This window comes from Geotrypetes seraphini, chromosome 13, assembly GCF_902459505.1.
Source record: "Geotrypetes seraphini chromosome 13, aGeoSer1.1, whole genome shotgun sequence".
NCBI classification, from domain to species: Eukaryota; Metazoa; Chordata; class Amphibia; order Gymnophiona; family Dermophiidae; genus Geotrypetes; species Geotrypetes seraphini.
The window spans coordinates 22195953-22216155 of record NC_047096.1 but is presented as its reverse complement, the minus strand read 5'-3'; the positions used below and the strand labels follow the sequence as shown (position 1 = coordinate 22216155).

At 46.1% G+C, this 20203-nt stretch overlaps 1 protein-coding gene across 2 annotated transcripts in view; it reads right to left on the bottom strand.

The window, feature by feature from the left end:
* ARHGEF12 (Rho guanine nucleotide exchange factor 12) overlaps positions 1-20203 on the bottom strand; it is a 161418-nt gene extending 141215 nt beyond the window's left edge. For both annotated transcript variants that reach the window (XM_033917827.1, XM_033917829.1), the window contains exons 1-2: positions 19919-20203; positions 19412-19539 (exon numbers count right to left, since the gene is read on the bottom strand). In XM_033917827.1, coding sequence (XP_033773718.1) covers positions 19412-19443 — 32 coding nt within the window. In that variant the 5' untranslated portion in view covers positions 19444-19539; positions 19919-20203. The remainder of the gene's footprint in view (positions 1-19411; positions 19540-19918) is intronic.

Below are 20203 nucleotides of genomic sequence, written 5' to 3'. Positions count from 1 at the left end.
CCTGAATAGATTTAGCATAAGCTTTGTGCTTGTAATCATACTGAAGTATCAAACTTTGAAAATGAATCTGCTAGCCAACATGAGACTAAAGATTTAGATTACCTTTTTGCTCCACCCCTTTTCTCCTGCTTGTTATTGTGATGCCTTTGCTTATAGCTGCTAGCCACAACCTCTTCATCGCCAATACCACCTATCTAAAGCAAGCCACTGTGTCCGTTTGTAATGAAATTTTAATTATAGACTGGCATCAAACCTACCATACCTAGCTACGATTTTAGAGAAGCTTGTATTGTTGAAGCTGCAACATTTTCTTTACCTGAACCATTATACTGACAATTTTCAATCAGGTTTTAGAAGCAGGCTATTCCACCAAGTTGGCATTACTGTCAGCACTCAACAATATCCTTCATAGATTAGATAAAGCAAAAACAGTTGTGTTGATCTCTTGGTCCTCTCAGCAGCCTTTAACAGATATTACTGGTCAACATTTACCAAAATGGTCGATTCATTTGGGCATTGGAGGTTGCATTTTAAGTTTGCTACAGTCACTTTTACTGAGGCAGGTTGCAAGTCATGATGCCGAGGACAAACTGGGATCTTGCGAGTTAAATTGTTTAGTGCCCCATGACTTTATTTTCTCCAATTTTTCTAAATCTATACGACCCTATTGACAGGAATCACTCAGATCAAAAGTCTCAGGCCAGTTCTATAGAGACGACGTACACTTGGATATCTCGTTAACAACTAATGACTCTACTGCACTGCAGGAGCTAAGCTGCTATTTAATGGCTACTTTAGGATCAGAAAGATTAAATCTTAATCCAAAGAAGATACCGATTCTCTTGTTTGATCACAAAGGATTTTAGGGAACTCCCGTTAACAGTTGATAAGTTGGTAGGTTCTGTTTGTAGGCTCATCATTAAGGGAGTCCTTTTGGATTCTGAGTTAAGGGGGTGTTTAATCAGCTATGTAGCCATTGTTACCTCCATCATTTATTTGGCTACGATGATTCATGCTTTTATACTCATAACATGATTTACTGCAATTTTCTGTAAGGCTGTCACAAATGCTGAATGCAGTTAATTCAGGATACAGCAGCAAGGCTCCTCTAAAGGAAACATCGTATCCATCCATCTATCACTTCTCTGGTTACTTGTTAAGTTTTGTATAAAGTGTGTGTGTGTGTGGGGAGGGGCTCTTAACCAATGGTACTCACCCCCTCAAGTGGTATGGGAAAAGGTCAAACATGGTATAGAGCAGGGGTCTCAAAGTCCCTCTTCGAGAGTCAGGTTTTCAGGATTTCCCCAATGAATATGCATGAGATCTATTAGCATACAATGAAAGCAATGCATGCAAATAGATCTCATGCATATTCATTGAGGAAATCCTGAAAACCCGACTGGATTGTGGCCCTCGAGGAGGGACTCTGACATCCCTGGTATAGAGGAAGTTCTTGGAACCCGAGCAATTTACTGAAACTTCTAGACACGATCAAGGCAGTTATTAGAACAGTTTTCAGAGATATTTGCCCCGAACAAAAGCAGACTGAATGCATGTGATGATATGCATGTTGAACTGTCAAAACCCAAACCACAGTTCTGAGCGCTGGGTGAGGGTAAACAGAAGCAATGCTTAGTAATGAAACGTTTTGTTTACTTCAAGTATACACTTCTTCAGGTTGCACAACCATGTCTTTGTGATAAAGGCTGTGACTAATGACTGAAATGATTCAATTGTTGTTGCAATACTTATGAAAAATAGATGAAAAGTTTCCTAGTACCTGTCATTTATAAATGGTCACTATATTCAACAGAATTTATTTAGCATTGTAGCTTCAGATGTGACTTCTTTAGTTGTTTAACTGTGTAGTACTGTAAATTTTAGTAACATGTTAGCAGTTAGCATTGATAGCAGTTAATAACATCTGTAGCTGTAAGAATGTGAGGGTTTTTTTTTTATTGCCGGCTGCTGCAGTAAAAACTCTTGACGCTCATGGAATTCCTTTGAGCATTTACCGCAGCGGCCAGCAATAAAAACCCTAACGCAGTAAGAGAGCATGAAATGATGAAAGGTATTCAACATGGAACTATTCACTGTAAGATGTCAGCTTATGCAGATGATTTACTGTTCTTTCTAAAAACCACCTCTTTGAAAGCAAATTGTTATTAAATTTTGAAAAAACACACCAATACAACATCATAGCAGGAGGCCAACAAGGACCCCATACAACCATATCTCAATTCCAAAGAGAAACGAGCCAAAATAAAACAACCCTGAAGATAAACAAGGATGAGATATGAGAATACAAACCCTCCCCTCCCCTCACATCACAATCCCCTAACCCCCAACCCTCCTTACTCATTCTAACCAAGGAAAAGGTTAGCAAAGCATCCCAAATTACATTGCACTAAAATACCCAAGAAAGATACATAAAGTTCAAAACTTCCCCTCCCAAATCCCCTACAATCCCCAAATCCAGAACCCCCAAGCCACTCTCCCCATTCCCCCCAACCCAATCCCCATGGATGCCTTATTTATATTGATAGAAAGATTTTCTGCTATATCTGGTTATACGATAATTTGGGGAAAATCAGAGACCATGCCTCTCAGTGCTCATACTCACAGAGGGCACCTGGGAGATCTACCTCTTATATGGGCTGCAGACAAGCTGAAAAGCTTGGGAGTTTGGTATGGACTTCGCTAGAAAGTATAATAGAATTAAACAGATATAAAGATGATATAAAAATTAGGGGAATACAGTAAACTGGAATGACTGGCAAAACAAAGGTATATGGCATGTTAATCAGCTTATGCACGATGGCAAGTTCAAATCTTTTATAGACCTGAATACTGAATTTAAGTTAGATTTGACATGTTATTACTGGTGGCTGCAGCTTCGACGTTGTATAAGGCATTCAAAAGTGTTTGGTTTGATGCAGAAGAGAGACACAGGACTACGTGATTTTTGTGTAGGATTATATAGACAGAAAAAAAAGGCATCTTAAGTGTTCAGAAAGTTCAAGTTCAAGACTGATGCTGGATGTATAGCCTTGCAACATATATGGGAACATGATATGGGGGAAGTTGTTGAAGAGGAGAAATGGATGCTTTTTTAGACTAAGGTATGCCGACCAACCCTTTCTGCTTTTGTAACCCAATACCTAGTCTATGTAGCTCACCGAGCACTTTGGACTCCATTTAAAGTGTCTAAGTTATCAAGGGGAGGAAGCAATAAGTGTTGATCATGTCATTTGGAGGTGGGAACTTTTAAACACATGCTATCCACCTGTACTAATGTGAGACAATTCTGGAACTGTGTTTGGATAAGAATTGAAAATATTCTCCATTTTGCGATGCCGCTTTCTTACAGAATTATAGTTTTGAGATCTGCAGCTTTACCTAAAATTCTGGGCAAACCTGTAGCTAAGCTATTCAACACATTAATGGGTGTCACAATACAACATATCTTATCAGAGTGGAAAAATAATTCTGCATTATCTGAGATTGCATGGTAGAATGTTGTATGTTCAGTAAGGAAATATGAAGACATGGCTGCTGTAAAGAAAAATAACTTAAAACAGTTTTGCAAGACATGGGGATTTTTAGACTTGTATTGTCAATCTGTTGTCTAGGGGACCTGACTTTTGAATTATTTAAATGGGGGGATGAAAATGTACACTTCCCCCTCCCCATTCGCGGTTTCAATAATTGCAATTTCACATATTCGCGATTTTTGGGGGGAGGGGGAAAAAAGAAAAAAAAACACATCCTTAAGTCTTCCCCTCCCCCGGAATCCTGGCCTTACCTGGTGGTCTAGCGGGCTTTCGGGGCAGGAGCGATCTTCCTACGCTCCTGCCCCGTGCAGATCGCCATTAGGAATAGCTGCAGGGAGTTCCCGTCGTAGTCTCGAGAGACTACGGGAACTCGCAGCAGCCATTTCTTAATGGCGATCTGCACGGGGAAGGAGCGTAGGAAGATCGCTCCTGCCCCGAAAGCCCGCTAGACCACCAGGTAAGGCCGGGAAGGCGGGAGGGAGGCGGGGGTGGGTCAGAGCTGGATATTCGCAGTTTTTCGCCATTCGCGGTCTGGCTCTGCCCCTATCCCCCGCGAATCTGGAGGGAGAAGTGTATTACTGTATGCCAACTTTGTTATCTAATATTTAGGGCTCCTTTTACAAAGGTGCGCTAGCGTTTTTAGCGCATGCACCGGATTAGCACACGCTATAGCACGCGCTAGCTGAAACATTACTGCCTTCTTAAAAGGAGGCGGTAGTGGCTAGCGGTGCGCTAAAACCGCTAGCACACTTTGTAAAAGGAGCCCTTAATAAACAATTTGAACACGCACACACAAAAAAAAACCCTAACGCAGCTTGATAAAAGGGGGCCTAAATTAAAGCATAAAAATACATTATCTCCCTCTTAACCCCCCCCAAAAAAAAAATAAAAAACAACCCCACACCAAATCATTTGTCACTTTTTACATCTCCTCTAACATGTGGTTTAGTAATAGTACCATTAAATATTGTACCTCCAAATTCTACCCTATTGATTGGTAACCCTTGTTCTAGACCAGTGATATTTAACCCAGTCCTCATGGACCACCTGGCCAGTTGGGTTTTCAGGATATCCACAATGAATATGGATGACAGAGACTTTGAAAACCTGACTGGCCAGGTGGTCCCTGAGGACTGGGTTGAATACCACTGGCCTAGACAACGATAACATATACAAATACCATCTCCCTCCTTTACAAAGCTGCACTAGCGTTTTTAGCGCCGGCCGCCACGGTTAACAGCTCTGACGTTCATAGAATTCCTATGACCGTCTGAGCTATTACCGCCACAGCTGGTGCTAAAAATGCTAACGTGGCTTTGTAAAGGAGGGGGTAAATTTCTTTGCTGGAATAACCCAAAAATAAGATTTAAAAGAAAAAAATATTTTTTCATTGAAAATTTCAGAAATTTGAAATCTAAACATAATGACATGTAACACAGATTTTCAATAGCACTTATATGGGGTAATGCCATTCTACTGTATATTTCTACAAGTAGTTTCTTTTTAGTGATTTTAACTCTACTTTTGTGACAATTCACTCGAGTCCTCATCTGCATCTTTCAACAGAAGGGTCATTTGGAAATCTTCCTGAGTTTCCAACAATTGGTCCAATTGATCCCTTGAATATATTGCTTTCTACAGAAATAATAACTTTATTCTTATATACCGCCACACCATGACAATTCAAGGCGGTTTATAATCAGCGAAATATACAAAATCATAGGCAATGCATAAAAAGAGGTAAAATGAACTAAACAGCAAATCTTGTTACAAATCTATTAAAAAACTTGAATCTTAACTAATTTTCTAAATGAATGATAAGATGAAGCACATGGAATAATTTTGCCAATTTAGAAATATAGAAAAGAACTAGTGTATGTGGCAATCTGAGCAGTATAAGTTATTGCACAGTTCAGACATGAACAAGTGAATATACTTTACCACTGCTTTGCTTTCAAATCCCAACAAAACCTCATTCATCCTAACCAACTCTTAAAAATAAAAAATGCAAACACAAACCCCCCTCCCCACTAAAAGAACAGACATCTGTAACCTGACAATACAACAGGAAGCTTGCTGACAATTCGTTCACCACTAATAATCCCAGCGAATAATCAGACCATCACCCACAAGAACCACTTCCCCTGCTGCAAAAACCACAGGGTAAAACCTCAGCATGCAGTATCCTGCAGCATTGCAGAATAAAAGGATCTTCAAAATCAGCAAAAGAGGTACTTGAAGCTTCCCCAACAGAAACCTTTCAACCTTGCTTGCTTACTTAAGTAGACTCTTGGAATTCCCCCTCCCCCCAATATGCACTTCTGTAAGAGCTATATAGATCCTTCAGCACTCCCACATATAAGCCTCTTTCCTCAACAGCAACCAGAAATCTGTGCAGGAGGCTAAAATATATTCCAACAAGCTGCCATTCTTTTTTGGCTCTCTGGTTTCAAACTTACACTGTGGTAGATGTCTAAACTTACTGCTATCAAAATCCATGGCAATTTATTTTCGGTAGGAATTAAAGATTGCACCTATGTTGAAAATCAGATAAAGCAAGCTCTGTGATAAGAAATAATGTTTAATGACAACAAATGCCTTCATTATTTATTCCAGGAACAGACATCGCCACATCTCTGGTCTTTGGGGGTTCAACTATCTAATTTCATTCATCTTACAAAAAGCCTCCTAATAATTAATAACTCAAAAGTTGGTGGAAATCTCAAAAAAAGGCCTGAAGTTTAAATTCTCATGTATAGTGTAGTAAAATGGGCATAAAAGCAATGAAAGAAATGTTGAATACTGTAGCATTACCGTATTTTCGCGGATATAACGCGCGCGTTATACGTGATTTTACGTACCGCGCATACCCCTCGCGCGTTATATGCCTGAGCGCGGTATACAAAAGTTTTTAAACATAGTTCCCACCCCGCCCGACGCCCGATTCACCCCCCCAGCAGGACCGCTCGCACCCCCACCCCGAACGACCGCTCGCACGCGCTCCCACCCGCACCCGCATCCACGATCGGAGCAAGAGGGAGCCCAAGCCCTCTTGCCCGGCCGACTCCCCGACGTCCGATACATCCCCCCCCCCCGGCAGGACCACTCGCACCCTCACCCCGAAGGACCGCCGACTCCCCAACAATATCGGGCCAGGAGGGAGCCCAAACCCTCCTGGCCACGGCGACCCCCTAACCCCACCCCGCACTACATTACGGGCAGGAGGGATCCCAGGCCCTCCTGCCCTCGACGCAAACCCCCTCCCCCCAACGACCGCCCCCCCCCCAAGAACCTCCGCCCGTCCCCCAGCCGACCCGCGACCCCCCTGGCCGACCCCCACGACACCCCCACCCGCCTTCCCCGTACTTTGTGTAGTTGGGCCAGAAGGGAGCCCAAACCCTCCTGGCCACGGCGACCCCCTAACCCCACCCCGCACTACATTACGGGCAGGAGGGATCCCAGGCCCTCCTGCCCTCGACGCAAACCCCCCTCCCTCCAACGACCGCCCCCCCCCCAAGAACCTCCGACCGACCCGCGACCCCCCTGGCCGACCCCCCCACCCCCCTTCCCCGTACCTTTGGAAGTTGGCCGGACAGACGGGAGCCAAACCCGCCTGTCCGGCAGGCAGCCAACGAAGGAATGAGGCCGGATTGGCCCATCCGTCCTAAAGCTCCGCCTACTGGTGGGGCCTAAGGCGCGTGGGCCAATCAGAATAGGCCCTGGAGCCTTAGGTCCCACCTGGGGGCGCGGCCTGAGACACATGGTCGGGTTTGGCCCATGTGCCTCAGGCCGCGCCCCCAGGTGGGACCTAAGGCTCCAGGGCCTATTCTGATTGGCCCACGCGCCTTAGGCCCCACCAGTAGGCGGAGCTTTAGGACGGATGGGCCAATCCGGCCTCATTCCTTCGTTGGCTGCCTGCCGGACAGGCGGGTTTGGCTCCCGTCTGTCCGGCCAACTTCCAAAGGTACGGGGAAGGGGGGTGGGGGGGTCGGCCAGGGGGGTCGCGGGTCGGTCGGAGGTTCTTGGGGGGGGCGGTCGTTGGAGGGAGGGGGGTTTGCGTCGAGGGCAGGAGGGCCTGGGATCCCTCCTGCCCGTAATGTAGTGCGGGGTGGGGTTAGGGGGTCGCCGTGGCCAGGAGGGTTTGGGCTCCCTTCTGGCCCAACTACAGAAAGTACGGGGAAGGCGGGTGGGGGTGTCGTGGGGGTCGGACAGGGGGGTCGCGGGTCGGCTGGGGGACGGGCGGAGGTTCTTGGGGGGGGGCGGTCGTTGGGGGGAGGGGGTTTGCGTCGAGGGCAGGAGGGCCTGGGATCCCTCCTGCCCGTAATGTAGTGCGGGGTGGGGTTAGGGGGTCGCCGTGGCCAGGAGGATTTGGGCTCCCTCCTGGCCCAATATTGTCGGGGAGTCGGCGGTCCTTCGGGGTGGGGGTGCGAGTGGTCCTGCCGAGGGGGGAGAAGAATCGGACGTCGAGGGGGGGCATCAGGCTTTCAGGATGGGGACAGGACTTCAAGGGGGGACAGGCAGATCTTCAAGGGGGACAGGCAGACCTTCAAGGGGGACAGGACTTCAAGGGGGGACAGGCAGACCTTCAAGGGGGGACAGGCAGACCTTCAAGGGGGGACAGGACTTCAAGGGGGACAGGCACGGAGAGGCGGGGCAGTGCACCGAAAGTCAGGGCGGGTGAACGGTGAGTCGGGGCAACCAGAGGAGAGTCGGGGCAGTGCACCGAAAGTCAGGGTGAGTCGGGGCAACCAGATGAGAGTCGGGGAGGGCGAAAGGAGAGTCGGGGTGGCCAGAGGAGAGTCGGGCAGCATGCGCGTTATATGCCTGAGCGCGGTATAGAAAAGTTTTTGTACATATCATCGTGATTTCTGCGCGCTATACCCCTGTGCGCGTTTTACAATGGTGCGCGTTATATCCGCGAAAATACGGTAAATCTTTGCTGCCAAATTTCACACCATTTTTAAAGCTACACTAGGTCCTTTTCTCATGCTTTCCACACCATCAGGGGTGTCTGCTCTATTGCAGAGTTTGGCATCATCTGCAAAGAGGCAAATCTTACAATCAGCCCTTCAGCAATATCGCTTACAAAATGTTAAAAAAAAGAACAGGCCCAAGAACCGAAACTTGAGGTTCACTACTGGCAATATCCCTTTTCTCAAAACGATCTCCATTGGCTACTACCCTCTGTAGCCTTCCACTCAACCAGTTCCTGACTCTGTCCATCTTTGTGGCTTATTTATTTGAAGCCTGTGTGGAACACTGTTGAAGGCTTTACCAAAATCTAACATCACAATCCCTCTATCCAATTCTCTGGTCACCCAGTCAAAGAAATTGATCAGATTTGTCTGACAAAACCTGCCTCTAGTGAATCCATTTTGCCTCAGATCCTGTAAATCAGGGTTTCTCAACCTGTAGTACGCATACCCTAGGGCAGGGGAGCCCAAAAGGTTGATCGCGATGGCAACGCGAGTCGATCACATTGCTTTCGCGTTCTACCTGTTTCCCAACGCAGAAGCGCCAAGCCGACCAGCCTTCCCCACCCGACGTCAATTCTGACGTCAAAGTGGAAGTTCCGGGCCAGCCAATCGCTGCCTGGCTGGCCCAGAACTTCCTCTCCGATGTCAGAATTGACGTCGGGGGTGAAAGCTAGTCAGCCTGGTGCTTCTGCGTCGGGAAGCAGGAAGAGCTTGGGGCGTGGTGATTTGGAGGCCTGTTCCCCGATGGTGGCGGTAGTGGTTTGGGAGAGGGCAGGGAGAAAGAAAGAAAGGGGGCATGGAGAAAGACAGACAGAAAGAAAGTGGGGCAGGGAGACAGACAGAAATAAAGTGGGGCAGGGAGACAGACAGAAAGAAAGAAGGGGCAGGGAGACAGACAGAAAGAAAGAAGGGGCAGGGAGAGAGGAAGAAAAAGTTGGCTGAGGGAATGAGGTCTGGAAGCATACAGCAAGCTGAAAGAAGGGAAGAAATATTGGATGCACAGTCAGAACAATAAAGTGCAACCAGAGACTTATGAAATCACCAGACAACAAAGGTAGGAAAAATGATTTTATTTTCAATTTAGTGATCAAAATGTGTCCATTTTGAGAATTTATATCTGCTGTCTATATTTTGCACTATGGCCCACTTTTACTAAACCGCAATAGCAGTTTTTAGCGCAGGGAGTCTATGAGCATCGAGAGCAGCGCAAGGCATTCAGTGCAGCTCCCTGCACTAAAAACCGCTATCGCGGTTTAGTTAAAAGGGAGGGAGTATATTTGTCTATTTTTGTATAGTTGTTACTGAGGTGACATTGCATAGAGTCATCTGCCTTGACCTCTTTGAAAAAAAAACCCGTGTGCTTTGTGCTTTTAAAAATTTTTTATTGTTGGTAGATCATTTTGACTTGGTCATTTTAAAAGTAGCTCGCAAGCCACCGGCCCATAAGCCTTCCCCCCGACGTCAATTCTGATGCACAATCAGATGGAAGTGCAACCAGAGACTCATGAAATCATCAAACAAAGGTAGGAAAAATGATTTTATTTTCAATTTAGTGATCAAAATGTGTCAGTTTTGAGAATTTATATCTGCTGTCTATATTTTGCACTATATTTGTTACTGAGGTGACATTGCATATTTTAGTCTTCTGCCGTGACTTCTAGGCCAAAACATGTAAGTGTCAAGTCATTGAGTTAAAAAAGAGCACCAGTTTTCTTTGGACATCTCCACTGTTTTCTAGTATGATATTTACTTGGGGTGATTCTCCTGTGTCTGCAATTGGAAAAACAAAAGCCAGGTTCTTTCCAAGTCTATCTCAGTTGGGAAAGTGAAATTGAGGAACAGGAAATGTCTTATGCTAGAACAGTCCCTTTTGGCAGCACTGATAGAAAGGACTGCTCCACTTCAATTCAGTCCTTTTCCTACAGCAATTAAATTATTAAACAGCTTTAAGTCGTCATGCGTAAAAGTTTTTTAAAGTCCATCTACCTTCAGTGGCAGTTCTTGGGACACACCAAGCTAGTTAGATTTTCAGAATACCCACAGTTAAAATGTATACAATGGAGGCAGTGCATACAAATTTATCTCATGCATATTCATTGTGGATATCTTAAAAACCAGACTGGTTTTGTGTGTCCCAAAGACTAGGTTGAGAACCCCTGTTCCAGGACTAAATGCCTAATTTTTTTATACCACAGTCTATGGGTCCATGAGAAGGAAAGCATTGATTTGTACATTTTGATAGAGTTGATAAAGAGAACTATCAATTTGTGAAGCTTGAAAAAGCATGTCGTCTATAAAAGATTCATTCTAACCACTTTATTCTACCAAATACAGAAACTGCTAAGGACAACTAAGGTTATTAGGGCCCAATTCACTAACCTGCCAGATCGTGACCAATCTGTGTCCAATCAAGGCAGGGCCGATCAATTCAGGAAGGAAGAATATTCAAATAGGGGCAATTGTAGGCACGCACCCATCCGACTACACGGATCGCTATGTAGCAATCCTGACGCATGCGCAGACCATCTACTTTGTCTGTAGATGGTCTGCGCATGCGTTTGCTGTCCGGTTTTGCTGGTTTGTTTTTTTTACGGGCCCTGACTCTCCTGCTCTCACAGTGAAGGGCGATCCTCGGCGGCATCAGCCTCTTCCCCTTTGCCAACTCGACAAAAGTGCAGACTGTGGCGGTGCTCAAGTTCACTGCCCTGGCGAGTCCCTGCCGCGTGCAGAGCCCCAGCTAGCCCCCGGCAAGTCCCTGCTGCAGTCACAGCTAACTTTTTTAAAAGCAGGCATAATTATTGACTCTCCTGCTCTCTGCCGCCCTTCCCCGCAGTGCAGCCCTGCTTTAAACCCTGCTTTAAAACCATGGGCTCGCACTACGGGGAAGGGCGGCAGAGAGCAGGAGAGTCGGGGTGGCAAGAGCAAGGTAAGGGCTAGCCTCCGGTGCTGATCTGGGAAAGAGAGGCGGCAGAGGGCAGACAGCAGGGCGCTTTTGATGGGGCAGAGAGCAGTTTTTTTACACAAGCGACTGGTCCTCACCAGTCACTTGTTTTTTGATCAGCCAGCACGTTGGTGTGTTAGGAAAAAGTGTAGTGAATCACGTCCTTCCTGCTTTGCATGCCATTTCCCTTCATTTGCATGCACAGATCGGGATCGGATCGGTACACAGGTTAGTGAATCGGGTCAAAGGGAAATCGGGTCGCAAAGGGCTCGCAAACTGATCGAAACACAATCGGTTTGCTTCGTGAACCTAGCCCTTAGTCTCTTTCCAGGTTATAGAACAGAGGAATATAAATTAGTTTTATGTAATTGTGAGACCTGGCTGATAATCTGAATTCCTAAGTACTTAACTGATTTAAGTTTAATATAGCTTTTTATATTGCTTATCCAGTTGCTCGGTACAAGGTGGTTAAAAACACACACACACTTGGGCCCAGTGAAAAAAGGAAATTCAATTTGGCCTGGAAGCAAATGTATAACAGTGATATTTAAAGCTTCCATTTGCTTCAAGGTAGCTCTGAAATTAAATAACCAACCAAATTCATCAAGCTCTTGTATCAAATCAAATAGGGAAATAGTTGCGCTAATAGCAATAACATTACATTGTTGGAAGGGAGCACATTTTTGTGATACAAATTTTCCATTTTAAGGTTGCCAAGCTCTGAAAGTATCTCTTCTTAGCATACGGATGATGTGAGAAAATTATTGTCCACTTCAGGATAGCTCTTAGTGGGAAACAGATAGCAGCTGTAAGCCAAACCCTTAGGAGAAGGAAGAATAATAAATAAGCTGAAGATGGGGGGGAGAGGGGGAGGGAAGGTGCAATCTTCTTTGGGTTTGATCATGTGTTTCAGAATATATAATTAAAATACAGATGACCTCAACACCATCCTTGCATATTTATGCTGACCATGCACCTCACTTATTTTGAAGTGAGAAAAAAATATATAGCAGGGCTGCCTAAAATTAAATCTAGAAACTTTTCAAGAATCTTCTAGGGGTGGAAGTCATTTCCTTATCTCTCCGAATTTCTGTCGCTTTTTAAGAATATTTTTATTTTATTCATCAATCTTCTTGGGGCTGTAATACCTCTGCAATATCTTTCTCTTTTCTTTTTGTCAACACTCAAATTTCCTAGCTCAGAAGAAAGTCAGATGCACCTGTTGTAGCTGGATTATATTTATGCTTAGTTTCATTAAGGGCCCCTTTTAATTAAGCTGCAGGCCAGTGAGGTTAAGTGCTCTGACGCTCATAGAAATTCTGTAAGCATCAGAGCACTTACCTTACCTGCCTGTGCTAAAAACCTCTAGTGCCGCTTGATTAAAAAAAAGGGGGTGGGTGGGTGGGTTTAAATTTGATATCCTACTTTACTTAAGTCAGAGGGTTTTCACTCAAACTTAACTGGACTGAACTGGGCATGCCAAATAATAGAACGAAAGATTAGGTTCTTGCTCCCGCTGGGGAGTCCAGAGAGAGCTCTGACAGGGGCTGATAAAACTCGAGTTTGTAACAGTCCCAAAGGATATTCAGGACCCAGTGATCAGAGCTAACAGCCATCCACTCCTCAAGGAAAGCCGCAAGCCGCCCTCCGATCCACTAAGGCATGGCCGGGGGGGGGGGGGTCTAGCGTCAGAACTGATTCTTAGGAGCAGATGCAGTGCAATTCCCCGAAGAACGAGGACGCCGGGAACCACCAAACTGCTGTTTGGCTGACTGATATGATCGCTGCCCTGAGCGGCCTCCATAGTACTGACAAGATCATCTGGATGGACGAAAGCCAGAACACCCCAGACCTCGAGAGAACCAGGACCTGCTGTCAGGCAAGGACTTGGGTCCTGCACAGTAGCCATGAGGTCGTCCAGATATTTTTCAAACAGCAATTGCCCTCTAAAGGGCAATTTACTCAGGGTTACCTTAGAGGATGAGTCACCGGACCACTGCCAGATCCACAACACCCAACGCGCCAAAATAGAGGACGCTAAGAATTTGCTCACCACTCTGACAAGATCATACAAGGCATTTGTCACATAATCCACGCCTGAAATTAAAACTGGAAGATCTTGGAGCACAATAGTGTCAGGATCATGGCGAAGCTTCAAATGGAAAGCTTTGGTCACAAAGGAAACGACCGTGGCCACTTTCAGCCCTGAGTCTGCAGAGTCAAAGAGCCATTTGAGGACAAAATTAATCCTATGGTCCTGAGTGTCCTTGAGCACAACCCCACCATCACTAGGGAGAAAAGTGCACTTGGTGACCTGTGCCACCAGGAAATCAACTTTTGGGGATGCAAATCACTGATTAAACATGGCTGTCATCAGGTAGAGCTTGGACATGGTCCTAGCAACCCACAGAGGACCCTTTGGCATTTCCCAGTGGTTCATGAGCATCTTGGCAATGTCTGGATGATCCGGAAAGGATGAGACCTGTGGCTTAATGCTACTCATAAGAGATCATTCCACTGCCACCGACTGATTAACTTCCAACTTTAACTCCTGGAGGGATTTGGAAATGAGCCCAACCAAAGCTGAGAACTTAAAGAATTTCTGCACCATGGGATCCTCCCCAAGATCTGGATCATCGATATCTGTGAGCATTGCAACATCTCCTGCAGTGCTAGTGCCTGTCTGCATAAGCAAGGGCATCTTCATGTTGTCTTGGTCATCCGTGTCATCAGCCAGCAAATCATCCCTGGACAACTCAGGAAGCTTGGACTGAAGAATCATGTCCTGGAAAGGTGGACCCCCCCCCCCCCCCCCCCGAAGCCAGCAAAGTCCCCAGAGGAGGAGCAGACGGCACCTTTTTCTCAGCATATTAATAAATTCCAGTGGAAACCTCTTATACAGGGCAGCAGCTGCCTCCTGGGATCTCTGTTTGGTGCTCTTGGAGGACTTTTTCATCTTCGATGCCAAATTGCAGCTGTATTCTACTGGGGCTGCAAACATGCTATCCTCAGGGGCCAATTTTGACTTCTTGGACAGGCCCTTGCTGGAGTGAGTGGCAGGACCCCCTAAAAGAGTTGAGGGAACCAGGGCTGAAGAAACCTCACCCCTCTCCTGCGCCACTGAACACGTGGAACATGGCTGCTCGTCGAACAGCTATCCACCGCAAATAGGGCATGAATCTGAAGTATCCTGCCCTGAGGAGTCCATCTGAGTGGTTTTCTTACAAAAATGAAGCTTGCAGAGGCAAAAAATAATTTTAAATTCAGATCAGAAAAATTCTAAAAGCCTCCATGGCTTTCAAAGGAAAATAGCACGGGAAAAGCACAGGAACCCCCCAAACACGGCAATTTTTGGGGTGGGAGGACTAGGACTTAATTCCCCAACTGCCCAAAAACTGTTTGTTTTTTTTTGTTTGTTTGTTTTTAAGAACCCCCCCAAATTGCTGCAACAGGCTGTCACCCCTGTAGTCACTGTGCCTTGCTGGGAGCTTCAAAAAAGGAAGCTGAAACAGCTTACTGGGAGATTCTCTACCTCAACAAGCATGCAAACTGGACTGCTGGTTTTCTGACTGCCTTTCAGCCAGACACCAATGGCTGGGGACCTCCGCCACCAACAGACACCACCACAGACGCAACCTGGCTGAGGAACATAGTTGGCTTCAATCCCATTAGCACCTCCACGGAGCCACACAGCCTATGAAATACAAATAAACTAAAAAAAAAAAAGCATCCTAGCAGAGTTACAATTTGCATCATTTCAGGATTTACTTCCGTGCACTGCCCGATTTCGTGCGCTGTCCGCTTCGTTCACCCCCTGACTTCCGTGCACTGCCTGACTTTCGTGCGCTGTCGACTCTCGTTCACCCCCCGACTTCGTGCATGTCCCCCTTGAAGGTCTGTCCCATCTGAAAGCCTGATGCCCCCCGACGTCCGATACACCTCCGAAGGACTGCCGACTCCCAACAATATCGGGCAGGAGGAGCCAAACTCTGGCCACGGCGACCCTAACCCACCGACTACATTACGGGCAGGAGGGATCCAGGCCTCCTGCGACGCAACCCCCCTCCACGACGCCCCAAGAACTCGACGCCCCCAGCGACCGCGATCCTGACGACCCACGACCCCCCCCCCTTCCCCGTACCTTTGGTAGTTGGGCAGAAGGGAGCCCAAACCCTCCTGGCCACGGCGACCCTAACCCACCGCATACATTACGGGAGGAGGGATCCAGGCCCTGCCTCGACGCAACCCTCCAACGACGCCCCAAGAACCTCGACGCCCCCCCAGCGACCCGCGACCTGGCGCCAGACCCCCACCCTTCCCGTACCTTTGGTAGTTGGCCGGACAGACGGGAGCCAAACCCGCCTGTCGGCAGGCAGCCAACGAAGGAATGAGGCGGATTGGCCATCCATCTAAAGCTCCGTACTGGGGGGACCTAAGGCGCGTGGGCCAATAGAATAGGCTGGAGCCTTAGGTCCCTGGGGGCGCGGCTGAGGCACATGGTGGTTGGGCCCATGTGCCTCAGGCCGCGCCCCCAGGTGGGACCTAAGGCTCCAGGGCCTATTCTGATTGGCCCACGGCCTTAGGTCCCCCAGTAGGCGGAGCTTTAGGATGGATGGGCCAATCGGCCTCATTCCTTCGTTGGCTGCCTGCCGGACAGGGCGGGTTTGGCTCCGTTGTCCGGCAACTACCAAAGGTACGGGGAAGGGGGGGGTGGGGGGGTCGTGGGGGTCGCAGGGGGATCGGGGTCGGCTGGGGGGCGGTGGGGATTCTGTTCCCAAGTATCTACAAAAAAGCAAAAAGGTAAAAAGCCACAAGACTGACTGCCACAAAAGCAGTGGTAGAAGGTAAAATGGGCTCAAGACAAGTCAGCTTAGGATTATGAAACTAGGACCATAGCTCAGATATATGTGATTATGGATTACTCCCTAGCAAGCTGTTTTGTATACAATCCCATAGGCAAATCTTAAAATATAACTGAGAGCAACCAGAACTGGAATTAGAAGGCTGCTGAATTTTACCAATAACATCCCGATTCACAGTGGGTTTCCTCTCACCCATTCTTCGTCTATGAGAAAGACTCTAATGAAATAGGTCTGAAAGTGGCAATTTAGAAATCTATTATATATATTTTTTTTACAATTTCCTTTAATTCTGTTTTGCAATAGTGACAGTGCATGCAACAAAGGGTGCTATCAGAGTCTGGCTTGCTTATTACATGCCCTCATTACATAATGAGGATAATTATGATAGTTCTTAATGCACAAACTTGTATAAGCAAGGCTTGTCTGTGTCAAACTAGATATTAATTTTTGTTACTGGAAATGAGTTTACAGTCAGTATGTCAATGTGCTAATTAAGGGGCAATTTTACTAAAGCTTAATGTACACTGCCCATTAGCATGCACTAAATGCTGTGCATCCTGTTTTATACCAATGGACCACATGGCACTTAGAACACGATAATGACTATTAGCACATGCTAAGCTTTAGTAAAAGGGCCCCTAAGTGAAGTCCTGCACCTTGTGGGCTGCAAAAAAGAAATCCGTTTTTTAGGATATCAACAACCTGTGTTCATGTGATAGCTTCATATATTTAGTTTAAGAACTAGATTATCCTGTAAAGAGATCTGTTTGCAGCCCACCAGCAGTAATAAAGGCATTCCCTGAGCATATGGGGCTGTATTCTATAAACGGTGCAGTCATCATTGGCCGCTGCCCGTGTGTCAATCACACCGTTTCTAGAATCACAACTTCGTGAAAGGTAAGTGGCTATTTCCCCACACTTAAAGCATTTCACATATATATTGATAAGTGAACAGCTCCTGTTGTAGTCTCGAGAGACTACGGGAGCTCAAGGCAGCCATTTCCTATGAGTGATCTGCACGGGGCAGGAGTGTAGGAAGATTGCACCTGCCCCGAAAACCCGCTAGACCTCCAGGTAAGGTTCCGGAGAGTCTCAGAGAGCTTAAAAATAGTCCAAAAAATTAAAATTGCTTTTAAAAAAAAAATAAAATTATGAATAACCGAATCCACGGATACTAAAACTGCGGATTCGTAGGGAGAAGTGTACTTACTTGACCTCTTTTTTTAATTTTATTGTAAACCACCCAGTGGCATATTGTATATTTCAGTGGTATATGAAGTATTCCAAAATAAATAAAATACAATTAAAATAAGACTATGGTTCGCTAGCTCTGTTTCCTGCATGTTTTAATTTGATAGATAGAAATTGCTATTCTCTCACATTCTAAAAGACTGATGTAAAAAGTTTAACTTTAAAACTGGAATGCCTTTTGGGAATTCCCTTTTTTAGACATTTTGGCACCTGGGTTCCATTACAAAGCTGCAGTAGTGATGCTGCCGTGGTAAATGTACCAAAGTCCACAGGAATTGAATGGGCTTTGGTGCATTTACCAAGGCATCACTACTGCGGCTTTGTAAAAGACCCCGTTAGTTGCCATACGTACAGAATGTGAGACGACATTTGAAAAATCTGGCCTCAGGTCTTTACTGAGTCTTTGATTTGTGGGCCTTGACAGCTTTGAGGCTTTTGTGCACTTTGTTTTAAAAGTTGTTGGTTCCACTATACTATGACTTTGTGAGGGTTAGAGTTATTAACAAGTTAACTTATTATATCTGTTTTAATTAGTAAATAGATCTCTCTTCCTAACATGGGATTTGTGGAAAATAATGTACATTAAGCATGTTAGACCTAAAATTCCTGTATTCTTCCTTTGGCTTGGACTTTCTCAATAAGAAGTATGAAATTTTAGGCCCTCTTTTACTAGGGTGTGCTAAGAGTTTTAGTGTACGCTAAATCAACGCGTGCGCTAACGCGTCCATAGGATAGCATGCACATGTTAGTGTTTAGCACGTGCTAAAATTTAGCGAGCGCTAAAAAGCATAGCGTACCTTAGTAAAAGAGGGGGTCAGTGACCATGGAGATTGTAGAACCTACAACATGAAACTACATTAGCTGCCCATAACCACAAGGATCAAGTTTAAAATTAAGAATCAATGCCTTTAAGATCCTGACTTGCAATGCCCCCGACTACCTAACAGAGTTGGCCATCCTACTCCAGGGTGCCTCTAACGAATATTCCACCAGAAATCTTTTCCACTTAAAATTTCCAGCATGCAACAATATAAAGTCTACCAGGCAAATTACCTTATCCATCCAATATGAATAAGCAAAATGCTGGAACCAACTACCACTTACACTATGATCTGGTGACCACTATCTCAGGTTCAGAAAACTTTTAAAAGCATTTCTGTACCAAGACAGGGAGCCAACCCTGAAGTAACTGAAATAGTAATTGTAGAAGCCCATTTCTAAACTGTCTAATGCAACTCCTGGGACATAACGATGAACCAATGATGACCTACTTGAACTTGCAATAATGTATTTGTAACTATGACCTACCTGCATTAGTAACTGAACTGATCTACCTGTACTAGCTATTGAATGTCTGAGTCAAACTGTCCATTGCAATTTCTGGATAACTGACCCAATCTCTTGTAACATAATCCGACCTTGAACTGAATAAAGGCAGAATAGAAAACCTAATTAACATAACATAAATGTGCTATTAATCTAATTAAATGTATTACATTCAGCGCACTTCTTGTTAAAATAGATAATACCTTTTGGATCTGACTAATGATTGCAATATGACGACCAGCCATTTCAAGACTAGAATAAATGACTCCCTGCCCTCCATATCAAAAGTTCTATTAGTACATGTAGTGCTTTTCCAATCAGCCTTTCCTCCTCTGCAGGAATTACAGGTCAGTTCGGAACACAGTATGTCAACATCAAGGAAACACAGGAATTCCATTCCAGACTAAAATTGATCACAGCCCTTCTGTTCAAAACCAAGTACTAAATTCTTGACCAACTACAGCGAAAACAGTGCAGATAATCCTGATAATTCATACTGACCTGTCCGTGACTGCAGACTGTATGCCACTCATTGGGCCCCTGGCAAGAAGCTTGTTTATCCAATTTGCATTTTAGTACACATCTCAAAGCCTGGGAAGGTCGAGATCTCGTTCTTCTCCAAGAGAGACCTTCAATTCAAAACAATAACATCACTAGTCGGCTCGATTTCCAAGCCCTTACAACTACTAGTCCCAAACTGAAAGCATTGATGCTGCAAAGTCGAAGCTCCAGGGGTTGGGGTAAATGCCCTCCAGTGACAGCGGCTGCTCTCGCAAACTTAATGCTCCCAAGCAAGACTCTTCTCATGCATTCGAGGCCCTGGGACCCCCCCCCTCCCCCTCCTTCACAGTCTGACATCGCTTCCCGTCCAGTCCACGGTCTGAAATTTTTCCCTCATTCGCCTCCCCCCGCCAACCCCCTATCCCGGTTCAGCGTGCCTCCCCCCTCCCCGGTCCAGCATCTTTCTCGCCCTCAAACTCGGCTCCCTCCCTCGGGGGGGGGCTTTACCTTCAAAACTTGTTTTTGACGTCGCCGGCAGCAACAGCAATTCAGACGGGGGTTGCCCGCGACGGCCCCTGAGCTTCCCCTCCGCCGCGTCCCGCCCCGCCGGAAACAGGAAGTTGCGTCAGAGAGGGAGGTGGAATGCGGCACGGGCGGGAAGTTGCGTCGGAGCTGCGACCCTCCCCTGGGGCCTGCTGTAGGCGGGTTGTAGGAGTTGCCGCTGCCCTCAAAAGACGAGTTGGGAAGGGAGGACTTGGGGGGGGGGGGGGGTCGTCACTTGTGGAGCCTCTG